Consider the following 13,873-nt stretch of genomic DNA (forward strand, 5'->3'; position numbering starts at 1 on the left):
GCGCATTCTGGAGGCCTTTTTGTGGGAATGGAAATGTTCTCTCTGTGCTGTCCAGGAGGAGCCGTCGTCCACGTGTGTCTGTAGAGCACTTGAATGTGGCTTGTCAGACCCAGGAGCTAGGTTTCAATTGGGCACCTGTGGCTCATGGCTACCCAGTGTATGAGACAGCACAGTTTTAGAACTTCATGTTCTAAATACCCATAGTACTCCGAGAGAAGCTCTTTGGGATGGAATGTCAGCCTATGACTGGCCTGGCATTTTGTCTTCCCATCAAGCCATCGTTATGACCTAGAAGAATTCTAAAGGAAGGAGATAAATCAGCTTTTCCCTTGTGTACACAGCAGATGGGATAGCAGACCCTGCATCATGGCTGTAAGACAGTTCAGTGTAATATATTATGTAGTGCACAGTTAATGGCTGTCACATTTGACAGTGCTGCATTTGCTCTGATGGTATCTCGTCACACGTCAGAAAGTTAACTTTGGGGGGAAATACTGTGGCAAAACAAAATAGTTGGCACTTTCTGGCTTAATTTTGAGATGTAATATAAAAGTGGGCCCCTATTTCTCCCTTCCTCATGTAACATGTTCATCTTTCTTCATACGTGAATTTTGTTTTCATAAGTTGGAGGGCCTGTAGATCCATGTTATTGCTCCTTGTAAGTGCAGATAAGTGAAAATCTTATGTGTGGAGTAAAACACATCGTTAGGGGCAGAACTTAGTGCTCTGAATTGTGTAGTGTGTGCCTTTACTGTGAGCACGTAGAAAGTCCTAGAATGGGACACAGTGACCTACTTTTGTCCCCTTTTCCATGTGTGGGCTCCTGAGATGGAACATTACTCCTGTGAAACCCAGCCAAAGATTTTTATCTTAGGCTTTTATAATTGTTTTATATTAATATAAAACTTTTATATTATGATTTTTTATGACCCAACTTTGGTTCTGTTTACCTCCCGTTTATGATATACTTATGGTGATTTTATATGAAAGGAATATAAAAGTTTAAGTCACGAAGAAAGGAATTCAAGGTAATGGGTAGGGGATTTGTTATTCCATTGTGTCTTTAAAAACTGGAAAATACTCATCCCCCACGTTTCAGGTGGCAGTGTTCTGTTTAAGGCTCACAAATTTTTAAATTGTGTTAATATACAAATTGTGGGGTGAGTCAACCTAGCCCATTAATAAAATACAGAAACACAAGAAAATGTAGATAAGGAAATGAAGAAGAATCTTTGTGGGAGAATTTTATTAATAATTTTAAAAGTATGATGGTTCTTCCTGGAGTCTCTCCCAGCATGGTGGCCGGATGGTCTGAGCCCTGTTCCCACCGGCAGGCGTCTGCAGAGATTTGAGGAAGAGCGCCCCTTAGTGGTCATTCCAGCTGATTGGAACTGTTCCTAAAATTCCTACTACTACTGCTGCTCTTTAAAATGTTTGGAATGTAGGTATGTATTTTGCAGGAAATTTAATAGTTTAAAAATATATACACAGAAAATAGTCTATAGGAAGCCATTTCAAATTAACTTTTAAATTGGATGTTTAGCCCCAGGCACTATGTATATTTTTTCACATGGGTTATAGTATACTCATTCTGCAGATACTGAAAATGAAAGAATTTAACTTGTCAACTGAAACAAAACCAAGACTAGGTCACCATTAGGCCACCTGGAGTTTATCAAGTGGCACATACTGGCTTGTCATTGTTGACTTAGTTCTGAGTGAGTTAGTTGTATTTTGAGTCACGTGCACTGAGACTTTTGGTTGTTCAGAAATGATGAAAGCTCTTTCTTGAAATTGGCGATAGAAGCTTAATTCTGAATCCATTGTTCATTCTTTTGGGTATATAGACAGTACAGTTTTTTTTAATTATTATTCTGGAAGTCAGGAGAATGTTCATTTAATGTTCAGAATGAAATGGGGCAAAATGCTAAATGAAAATGTTTTGAACATAAATTCCTTACTATGTATTTACTATGACACTGCAGTTCTTGCTTTCTGGTCAGTCTTCTCGTGTTAAAGTGGGAATTCAGTAATATTTTTATCCTGAAACTAAGTTCATACGTTTACCATCAAGATGCATATTAATGAATCGGGAATGGAGATATGATTTTTAAATATAATAGAAATAGAAGCCCCATTTTTTGGGGGGGTTCTTTGGTCTTTTTTTTTTAACTGATAGACAATCATAGTATTAAACTATGAATGAACATCAAATATTTTTTACAATTTTTAAAGCCAAATGGGTCATACCATTTTTATACTAACAAAGTAGAAAATTAATTTTAAAAAGGTCCTTGTCTGAATCAAGTACTTTATAAGGCAGTTTTACTATTCATCACAGGCTTGACTAGGGGGAAAAGTAATGGGGACATTGATAAAGCCAGAGAATTTTAAAAATTGGATCTGGGATATAAAACTGTAAGTCTCACTGTTGTTACCTAGACTCTGTATGAAGCTACCTGGACCCAAACAAGAAAGAAAAAACTGCATATTTTCCACATCGCCGTCCGTGATAAATTTCACAGTGTTATGGTCAGCAAAGCTTAGATGTGTGTGCAAAATGTTTGGGGGGTAGTGTATTTGGTCTTTGTGATATATGTACTCGGTGGCATGTTTAGAATCTTAATTGAATTTTATCTTTGATTTTTAACTCCAAGGGATTAAGGAGATGATAGTTGGGCTGGTTACCACTTTATCTGGATAAACAGAAAGCTCATTCAGTGTTTTGAAATGTTGATAGACTGCTAGTAAAGTGCCCAGTTTCCTTTCACCATATGCAGATGCAGAAATAGGGGGGAAGGTGTGGGCAGGAGGGCAGGAGCCTTCCTGCTGGCGGGTGGTCAGCCCCAGTGAGTGGAGAACAAGTGATAGCAGCTCATGACTTGAAAACAGACACACAAGAGAATGGAAAGGCTTACTCCACTGAGGAATGCGTCTGCCTCTGCCTTTTGAATCTTGTTCTTTTTTTAAAGGTTAGTGTTGTGTAGAAGGGCGGGAACACGTGGTTCCTAAACCTGGTTCCATGACGTTTCTCTGAATGTCCCTTTCCATTCTCAAGTCCCTAGAACGTGCCACAAAGGAGCCAAAAGTTACTGAATTGATGTATTGAATGATGGAATTCCTGACATGTGTAATTAATTACACCCCTCTGTCTGTAGCAAATTTTTGTGACTATGTGCATGTAGTGGACTTAAAAATACTGCATATTTTTACAACACCAGTTGGTTTTGTGGCATGTACAGTTATTTTGAAATCCTCTAGCAGTGGCTAAATCACTCAAAATTGCCTGCTACAGAGCTGATCCTATCATCTGAACTTGGTCAAAGCTTACTAACCTCAGGCAGAGAGCAAAGAGTTGTTTTGTGGACATGAATCACCTGAGGTGGAGCAGCTTCAGTGCTGCCTGCACATCTGGAGCAGGTCTGGGGCACCGCGGGTCAGCGTCAGAGATCGTGCAGGACCCGCTCCCCATGGGCCGAGTGGGTGGCCTCGTGTTCCCAACATGCTCCAAGGGTCCACCTCAAGATATTCTTAGTAGTTTGAGTTATCCTCCAACTTCCAACTTTTAGCTGTAAGAAGGCATATTTGTGACAGCTTAAGGGAAGTTGTAAAATTTAAATAAATTGCCAGAAACTCATGTGCAAATGAGTATTGCTGAATTGGTTGTGGAGACTTAGTGGGGTTAGGCAGGTCCATGTGGTAACCAAGAGCGGAAGTGAGTCAGCCTCGTTTGCCACCATTAACCCCGCACGCAGTAAGAGTGCATTCTAATCTTCTGGTCTTGTATGGAGAGTTAATTCAATGTGTCGGTAGTGGGAGTGAAAAAGACTGAATGTTGGCATGTGTTTCTAAATTTATCCTAAAAAATGATTGTCATCGACGATGACATATGGGAAGAGGAATGACAGGACTTTGGGTTACTTTTGCCAGACCAGTTCTACTGTTCAAGTCTCAGGTGTTGGGGTTTCTTGTGAATACTGTTTCCTTTGTAGTCAGTCACTACAGGTGTTGGTCGAGGGTACCGTAGAGCCTGATTTCAGTAACAGCATAGACAGTCTATGTGCATATAAAATTTACTACCATGTTTCCCCGAAAATAAGACCTAGCTGGACAATCAGCTCTAATGCGTCTTTTGGAGCAAAAATTAATATAAGATCCGGTCTTATATTACATTATATTGCATTATATAAGACCGGGTCTTATATAAGATCAGGTCTTATATAAGACCCGATATTATAATATATTATATTATACTCGGTCTTATAGTAAAATAAGACCAGGTCTTAATTTTCTTTTGCTCCAAAAGACGCATTAGAGCTGATTGTCCAGCTAGGTCTTATTTTCAGGGAAACACAGTATGATTCTTTTCTGTTCTGTGGTTCTGCATTATTATAGAGGAGAGCTTGGAGCTCCTGATTCTGCAAACAATACAGGTATTTATGCAGATTCATGTTTCTCCAGTGGCATATAAGGGCCACCTATCCCAGAATCATCTGCTGTGCTGCTTTAGAACACAGCCTGCCTGAGGCTCAGGGATCTGCTTTCCAGCAGGTACCCAGGTGGTTGTGAACTCACTAACGTTTAAATGAGCCCTTGGTGATTAGAAGTCAACAGTGACATGTAGGTATCCTCTGGTGGTGAAATGGTTCACACAACAGAAGTAAACAGAACTGTTTATAGTGGCCAGAATGTGCTAGCCCAGCTTGGGTGTGATTAACTGTTTCACATTTTGTAAGGATCTTCTATTATCGAGTTCATCTATATAGAATATTTTTTCCAGTAGGCAGGGGAGCTGTTGTCAGTTCCATTCACCGAGTATTTACTGTGTGCTAGGTAGCGTAGGGGTTCTGGCAGGAGAACCTTGAACTAGATTCCTTGAACTAGTGCTGCTTTCCAGAACTAAAGAGTCTAGTCAGGAGTAGGCAATCTGCAGCCTGCCACCTGTTTGTGTCCTGCTCATGAGCTAAGAATGGGTGCTACGTTTTTAAATGGTTGGAGAAAAATCAAAAGGGGAATAGAATTTTGTGAAAATTACAAGAAATTACAGTGTCATTCTGCACAAGTCTTCTTGGCACACAGCCACGACCACTTCCTCTGCACAGTGGCAGCAGGGTGGCCAGGACAGACGCCACCGAGCCCTCCAAGCTTAAACAGTCACACTGGCACTCCTTCCACAGGAAAGGTTTGCAGCCCTGGGAGTCTGCTGCCAGACAACATTCTGGATATTGGAAGTCCAAAAAGTACGAGGCCCTTGTCTTTGTCACAGGCTTAGGGGCTTGGATTTGAACTCTCATGTGGAAGATACCGTGATTTCCACTTTTGCACTCCTTGTTTTCTTCTGGGTATTTGCTGTACTGAAATACTTGCACAGGCTCGCTGAGCTAAAATACAGTTTTATAACTGAAGAACAGGGTCTCTAGGGAACACTGACATTCCAGACCCTTTAACCCTCAGTGTCCCTGGGCATTGCAGTCAGTCATAGTTGCTCGTACCTTCTTCCAGCCAGATATACCCGTAAGGCACTGAGGGTGTCGCTTTATTCATGGGTTGTCTATGGCATCTGCCGAGACGCTTCTGATTTGCTCTGACCCAGCCGTTATTGGTAACTGGCTTAAGCATCCCTTATTCAGGAAGATGGTTGCGGTTTTCTGTTGTTTCTCCCGTAGAGTACTTGGAAGCAGCCCCTCAGTTAGTGCAGCGTCTCCAAGAGCTGCTCCCTTTAGTGGGTGTCTTCTGCGTGTGCGAAGCAAGCGCTCTACCACTGAGCTACGTTCCCCTCAGCGTCTTCTGCGTATTTGTAACCAACACAGCTGCTGCCAAGTGACTGTTAGTTTAAAATGGTTGCAGCAACTTTGGCCACAGAATGGGAAATCTGTTGACAGTTTGCACATGTTGAGCCAGATCACTCCTGTGGGTGATGGAAACAGTTACCAGGACCCACTGAGCTTGGCTGGGCTGTGTTCTGAGCTGTGCCCTGTCACAGAGGGAGTCCTGAGGCCGGCAAGTAAAGAGGAGCTGCCGTTCTTCAAAGCCCAAGGAAGGGCTGGGTCTGAAATGATCTGCAGACATCATACAGCGTCACGTTATGTTTTCTGAACTTGTCCATTGTCCACAGCTGTCTGCTTAGTTGTGTTCCAAAGACAACAGTGCTCCCTTAGAAGCTAACCTTAGGTTAGTCAGAGTGGCTTTTTCTCCAGCCATTATAGACACCTTGGTCTGTGCATGTCCCAGAAGGCAGCTCAGGACGTTACCGAAGGCATCCCTGGAAGCCTTAGGTACAGCTCAGGGACCGGCTGCAGTGGCGGTGACTTCCTTTGTGAGTTCTCAGCCTCTAACTTATAACTGGACACTGTCAGCAGTAAAGCTCCCACATTTAGCCAGCATAGAAGCACTGACAGCAAATGTGTTGTCCCTGCACATCGTTGGGGTAGGTTTTGCCTGTGTTCAGGGTTCTCTCTCTCATCTGCTCCAGCTGCGAGCAGGTGGCACGGGGCCAGCACACAGCTGTGCCAGGATGGCCTTGCACTCCCCGCCCCAAGAGCTGCGCATTTCCGTTCTTGTCCTGCATGTGCAGTAGAGTCCCATGTTTGTCAGCAGCACAGATGCATGCACTAGAGAAGAAAATTAAACCAGGTAACAGAGGCTTTTCACAAAATCATTTTCTTTGTCTGTGAAACTCCTTTTGATGTGTCCTCCATGCAGCCCAACCACTGACGTTCCTAATACAGTACCTGCAAAGAGTGAAAAAGTAATTAAAACTTAAGAGCATTTCTGTCCGTTTGAGACACACTGCATGTGTCCGTGTGAGGGCACAGCCTCTGTTAGGACGCCGGGCAGTGGTTCTGTCAGAGCTGCATGTCAGCAACACTTGGGTGTCAGCGCCACGAGTGCCAGGCCCCTCTTCCGGCAGCACTGGCATACTCGGGTGGCACCTTCCTTTTTGTGCTAAAATGTCCTTTGCAGGGGTTCGCACAAGTGTTGAACATACCATTTGATGAACAGGTAAATATACACACTCCTGTGTTCCCAAGTGCCACCGAGGCAGAGAATGTGACTATTGAATCCCCTTCCCCAAGCAGTTGTTCTCATTACAGGTCCATGGGACCTGCTCTAGAACTTGACAAAAGTGGTTATGGGTGTTTTTAAAGGCTTCCCGGGCAGCTGTCCTGCACAGAGTCGCTCAGCATTGACATAGGAGAGCAGGTCTGGGCAGCACTCTGTTAAGTGGGGTTAGGGGCCTCCGGAGTAACGCTGGGAAGGGGGGAGGGCTCATGTCTCCGTAACCGTGGAGGTCGACTATCCACGTTCCTTTTCCATTTTGCTGGAGGTAGTCCTTTCCAGGATCTCAGCACCAGTTTTAATTGCACATAGAGGGAGAAAAGCTCGAGCAGCTTGGCTCTGAGCACGTGCAGACACAGCATAGAAGCAGATTAGTGCTCTGTGTGTACCACTTCTGTCAGATTAAGGCCTTCCGCCTGACTCTGCATTTGCAATCTGCCAACAAGAAAGAAATGTTGCTGTATGTGGTGGCACCAGTTGAGCAGTTCCTTCAAAAGTGTTTGCACAGATGAGACCAAAGTGAAAACATTGCGATGTGACATCGCGTTACATGTCCATGTGTGACTGGAAGCAGGCACTGAACACGGACCTTTCTTTGTTTAAACGGGAGCAGTCTAGTGCACAAGTTACCCAATTTAGCAAAGTAAAATGGGGTTTTCCTTACTGTTTCAAAGTGTTTCAGTAATTTGTTTCACAGAAAGAGTGTTAGTTCGGACATTTCAGCTCTGGTGATAACTCCAACTCCAGCACGGCCTAGTTTTGCCCAGGCAGAAGCACTGAGTTGCATTATTTTCCAGGGCTCTAAAAACAAAAGAGGTTTCATTCCAACTGACAGTGAAGCACTCATGGGGTGATGAAAATGTGTTTCTGCTCACACATGGAATATACTTCCCCGGGGACAGGGGCGAGCTGTGGCGGGGCATGGCGGGGCATGACGCGACCCTGGCCACCACCATCCCTCGGGAGACTGCAGACCAGATTTAGGGAAAAGTAACTTGTATTTCAGCCTCCATGAAGTGGTGACTGTGTATTTCCCCTGTAAAATGTTAACTAGTTAAAGGAATGACAGCCCCACAGATCGTGTTACACCGCCTGATGGAGATTGCTGTTGTATGTGAATTGACACGACTCAGGATTTACCGATCAGATTGGTATTTAGGGTCAGCAGTTGGACCACTGTACCCACAATGTTTGTCAAGATCGAGCATGTAGTTGGAAGCACCTGTGATGATTCTCTTTTTCAGGGAATGTAGGTTTCCCAAGAGGTGAGAACAGAGCAGCTTCTTGGCCCACTTAGCTTTCCTCGCTCCTTGTCAGACCATTTATTTAGTACAGAAAGACATGGAAACATGTCCGTGTTGCAAAGACTTGTGTCCGTAGTGTAAGCAGCTGCCTGTGCTCCAGACCTGATTCCCCGCCCCCTCTGCACCACTGTGTGCTGGGGCGACCGGGAATGGCCGTTCTCTTCCGGTGGCGGTGTGCGCAAGGCTCACTGGGGGGCTGAACACAAATGAGAACTCACAAGCCACATCGAAGCTCCCCTCCCCCAAAGATTATAAACCTGGGGTCAGGAAATGTCGTTGCCTCTTCAATTCCACATCCATACCCTTGGTGCTTGGTCTTGACCAGGTGTCACAACCCCCTGATGAATTAATGGACAGATGGGTGAACAAGAAGGTACAGAGGAAAGTGTAGCTCAGATGCTCAGGGGTGAAGCCCAGCTGCATTTTAACAAGTTCCGCTGGCATTTCTGGGTGAGACCAGGACTGGGAGAGCTACCCTATAATTGGCATAAACCCAGGAGTTGTGCACAGGTCACACATAAAGCTGGGTGAGGGGGGACATCCACTGCCCGTGCAGGCGAGAAGTGGAGGTGGGGCACCTAGTTAGGAAAATGGTTCATTTTCACTCACTTTTCATCTCAGACATTTTACTGCTGTGTGTGTATTATCAATTTGCTTAGGGTCTAGCTGAGAATTATCAGTTACATGAGAAATGTCTGCATCTCCCTCCACTGTGTTGAACATAGTAAGACGACTTCCTGTGTCGTAGCTCTGCTGGGAGTCAGAAGCCAGTGGCCTGACGCCATGAAAGCGCCTGCTTGGTTGTGGTCTAGACCTCTGACGGCCGGGTGTCTGCCGCGGGGTCTTAACCTTGACTGGGCAAAGGGGACCTCTGTCCTGTCTCCTAACTGTCCAGAAAGGTCATGAAAGGTAGAATCCTCGGGGTTTTTTCTTCATGTGAAGTTAGAATTTCTGGGAGAAAAATTGAAGAAGCTAAGTAGCATTTAGGCCAGACTAATAGAATTGGGAGTTCTTACTGAACAGATCAGTAGCACTTTAAAGCACTACGCAGGCATATACCACTGCAGTATACCACAGTCCCTAAGTGACGCGGACTGCTGGTGACCTTCTGTAAGGAAGAAGGATGTTATTTTGAAATTCACCAGTCACTCTGCTAATTTAAAATAACGCTACAGGACTTCATCCATTGATTTTTTATTTTATTTTATTTTTTTTGTAAAATAAGTGATTCTACATTATGTCGTTATTGTATCATCTTTATCGTCATTATTTCTTTTTATCTGAAAATTGGTTTGTTTCAAAATATTAAGAAAATAGAAAATGCATAATTACCTAAGGTATTATGTCAAGTACAACATAATACTTTCACTTCTTGTTACAGTAAATGCTATTTTTGCAATGCAAATTTCAAAGATTTCTCTGTACCAAATATGTTGGAAATAGTGCATCTTTTAATGAAATCTTTGAATACCACTATCTGTCGTATGTGGGAATCTAGAGACGTAAATGACCAGCTGTCACATCTGGCCTTTTCTGTTTTAACAGAGTGTCAAGAAGAAAAACGCGAACAAACAGGAGCTGGGCACGTACCTGAGGTTCATCGTCTCCCGCATGAAGGAGCGGGTGAGTCCGAAGGGGGTCTGGGTCCCCAGAGACGCTGTAAAACTCTGTGACCAACGCGGGCCCCATAGATGAGGGCAGTGTGACCCTGCTGGGGGACCTGCTGTCACGTTTCTTTTGTACAGTGAATAGTTCTATAAAAGGCTTTCAGGTTTTTTGTTTTGTCTTTGTGAACAGACATTTATTCCTTTAGCTTCATTATATTAGAAACACATTTTAAAAATTGATTTATCAGAATGAACATTTCTATGGATAATTAGTATTGAAAATGAACTGGGACTTGCCACAGTAACCGTCCTTTCTATCAGAGCCTCGAGGACTGTCACGTGGAACTCCACAGGGCATGTTCATTTTCTGTTCAAAAGTACTTGTTTAGAGATTGATGTAGCCACGTTTAAAACTGATGTGTCTAACCACCTTTCAGGCTATAGACCTTAACAAAAAGGGGAAAGACAACAAACACCCGATGTACCGGAGGCTGGTGCACTCAGCAGTCGACGTCCCCACCATCCAGGAGGTAAAGCCACCTTCCGTGCGCCCCGGACTCACCTATAGCTCCCAGGTGGCCAGGTGCCATTCTGGTGCCCATCTGTCAGGCACTATGGCCAGTGGGCGTGGCCAGCACACGCAAGGGTCATACGCTTGCTCTGGTGCATGCGTGGCAGCACCCAATAAAAGGCCTGGCTTTAAGCAACCTGTAGACCTTGCTACTTGCTGGTTAAAGCGAATGTGCGGGCGTGGGCAGTGTAATGTCCCTTCATGTTCCATCGGGGTGGAGTCTGGGGAAACAGTGAATTGTTAATACTTAATTACTAATTACGGTAAAACCCAATAGAACACTTAGCCATGTTTCCAGCTAAGGTTGTGAATTACTGATTCTGTACCTTATGTGTCATTTTGAAATTTTAAAGTCTTACGGTTGGCCATAATAGCTTATAGGGAGACCATACTAATTATTTGAAATTATCTTACGAGTTTCCTAACCCCCTTATCAGCTAAGAAAGACTGAAGATGTATTATTTCGATGGAAGAAAAGGGTAAATGAAGGTTCCCTTAAAGTGGCTGGCAAATCGTGGAAGGAAAACAAGTAATTTTAATTTCACCTCCTCACTGCACGTTTTATAGCCTCTTTTCCTAAACTCCAAGGCCTCTAAAGAATGGGAACCAGCTGCTCTTCCTACCCACCTCTGCTCCCGCAGCCCCTTCTCCCCACCCGGCGTCTTCGCAGATCCCGTGTGATCTTTTTGGCTCCACAGGGAATACTAGACGGGTGGGTGGTGTATTGGCAGGTGCTGGCAGAAGCACCTCTATTTTGTAGCGAAAATAGGGGAAGACGTGATTTTTATGCTTTCAGGAGCTTACAGTCCAGACCAACATACAAGCCATGAGGGTGTACACCCACAAACCACAAAGGTGCTTTCAGGTCTGGGGTGCAGTTGTCATCACCTGGGTACATGTTGGGCCCCTGGGGAGCTCTGGCCAATGGATGCGCCTGAGCGTAGCCAAGCCCAGTGCAACCTGAAATCCAGGGAGAGCTCAGATGCCAACATTTGTAGATAAGCCCTGCAACCCTAGGTGACAGACAGGAGGCACCTCCAGCTTGGAGACAGAAAGGTGGGTTCTTAATGATTCTTTAGAGGCCTTAGCATTTAAAGGCCAAGCTATTTTCAAACCTATTTCCTGAACGTATCACCAGGATAAGATAATGCCTCCTTGCTATACAAGTTAACTTTGCTAGTTAACTTTGTCATACCCCCTTCTAAAAATGTGTCCCTGCCCAACCCCCCAAAAAAAACAGCCCTCAAATTTCCTCCATGAGCCTTCATTTTGGCAGCTAAAGGCAAAGCTGCAGAGAATCCAGTGATGGAAATCCTTGACGTATAACACTCCAATGTAGGAGAAAGCCTGGCATTGCCTCGGTGCCTAGAGGAAGCCGTGGGCCTTTGTTTTTAGTTATTCATGTTAGTACCTCATCCCAACTCAGAATTATAAACACACCTCCTTCATAGTATGGCAAACTAGCACAGAGGCCAACAGCTCCTTTTTTTGTTTTTCAATCTTTATTCTCCGGTGTTATAAAAATGGGAGGTATGTACACAGGCCCAAGCTTTCACTACTTCCAACAGTTACCAGCAGCTCTTAACCACCGCTGCAGAGTGAGATGCGTAGGCTGCCAAGCTCACTGTCATGAATCAGCGCCGAGGACAGCGGTGGTGCAGGACACCAGGCCTGCTGCACTTGCCCATGCTGTCACGTCCCACCTGCATCGCACATGGAGCCATGGGTGTCCCTTCCGCTCGGTCCATCAACACGGGAAGATTCTGCTCTGACCATGCTCAAGCCATGGTAGCATAATGCAGGCAAATGCACTAGTGACTCTTGGCTTTTTGTTTTTTGGCCTCTGCAGAAAGTGAATGAAGGGAAATACCGAAGTTACGAAGAGTTCAAAGCTGACGCTCAGCTGCTTCTCCACAACACAGTGATTTTTTATGGAGGTTGAATAGTATTTGTTTTTTCTCATTTGCATGTTTTTCCATACCATTTACATTTCAGGTTAAAAATATCTTTTATAAAACATTACATTAAGTTAATATTTTAATGATCCATAAGTAGTAATGTTATGATTTACCTCTTAAAAATATTTGGTAATATAGTCATAACTTATAGAATGGACTATCGCACAGCAGAACAGTAGTATACTAAATGATGAAAATACTATTCTTTATAGTTTTATGTTTAAATTTATAAACTTAATTTAGAGGCTTCTTAAAAGCATTGTGATTAATTTTGGTCGTTTCCCTATTAATATCCTATCATTTAAACATAAAGAAAGAGGCTGCTCTATACCTAGAGAATTAGTGTTATGTTAGATATAAAATTAAAGCTGCCTGTAGAATTTTATTTTGCTACCTGAACTTTAAGTATACATTTTCATTTTAAACAGTACATGTCCACTTTCGTCAAACTGAAAATTTAAACGGCTGTTAACTTTGATAGTCTTGTTTCCAGATGACTGATAATAGATATGTATTTAATTACAGCAGACAGCGAGCAAGCGGACATAGCAAGGATGCTGTACAAAGACACCTGCCATGAGGTACTGTCCAGGCGTAGCAATTAAACTCTTGTTCTATTCCATGTTAATTTATTTCAGAATTACACCCATCTTGTATACATTTTAATTTTGTCATTTCCTTTAAATATAATTTTATTTACGTGTTTGACATACATGGGAAATAATGCCCATGTATGAAAAAAGCTTTTCAAATAGAGGGGGAAAAATTCTGGAGACACTTCTCAGAGAGATCCTGGGAGATGTCGTTTCTAGGTAACTTTTACAACGAAACTTTGTTTGCTCTACTATGACTACCCTGAAGAGAATGAGTCACATAATGCATTCTGGCACCTGGCAGATGCTTGATTAGTGTTACCATCTTTGAATGAAAGATTCAAATTTGAGTTCCTACTAGACTACACAAGCAAAAAAACAACCAAACAACAAAGTTCATATTTATACAGTGAATGAAATACACATTTAGGAAAGGTGTTTTCTGTGTGGTCTTTCTTATTTGAAACCTCCAACCTGTAACCATACTACCTGTCTTTGCAAAAGTGTCTCAATCTATGTGAAAAGTTTTTTCTTGAATTCATTTCAAATTTGACTTTCTTTTATTCATTCAACAAATATTTAGTGAGTGTCTGCTATGTGCTTTGCAGTATAGTAGGAGGAGTGAAATGGTGATGGAGGTACTGGCTTCCTGCTCATGGAGCTATGTATTCTAAGGAGGGAGACTCAGAAACAGAAACTGACAAAATAGATTTCTTTACAAGTTGTAAAAGAATGTTACGAAAGAAAACAGGGACTAAAATGGAAAATAGGCGAAGAAGTA

General features: G+C 43.2%; 1 protein-coding gene across 10 annotated transcripts in view; it reads left to right on the forward strand.

Moving 5' to 3' along the window:
• Positions 1-13,873, forward strand: part of ZMYND11 (zinc finger MYND-type containing 11) — a 127,554-nt gene that overhangs the window by 96,920 nt on the left and 16,761 nt on the right. For 7 of the 10 annotated variants that reach the window (XM_033102170.1, XM_033102168.1, XM_033102175.1 and 4 more), the window contains 4 exons: positions 9,909-9,986; positions 10,408-10,500; positions 12,391-12,478; positions 13,025-13,080. In XM_033102170.1, coding sequence (XP_032958061.1) covers positions 9,909-9,986; positions 10,408-10,500; positions 12,391-12,478; positions 13,025-13,080 — 315 coding nt within the window. The remainder of the gene's footprint in view (positions 1-9,908; positions 9,987-10,407; positions 10,501-12,390; positions 12,479-13,024; positions 13,081-13,873) is intronic. The other 3 variants (XM_033102174.1, XM_033102176.1, XM_033102178.1) reach the window with 1 other exon arrangement.

This window comes from Rhinolophus ferrumequinum, unplaced genomic scaffold (genome assembly GCF_004115265.2).
Source record: "Rhinolophus ferrumequinum isolate MPI-CBG mRhiFer1 unplaced genomic scaffold, mRhiFer1_v1.p scaffold_109_arrow_ctg1, whole genome shotgun sequence".
In the NCBI taxonomy this organism is placed as follows: domain Eukaryota; kingdom Metazoa; phylum Chordata; class Mammalia; order Chiroptera; family Rhinolophidae; genus Rhinolophus; species Rhinolophus ferrumequinum.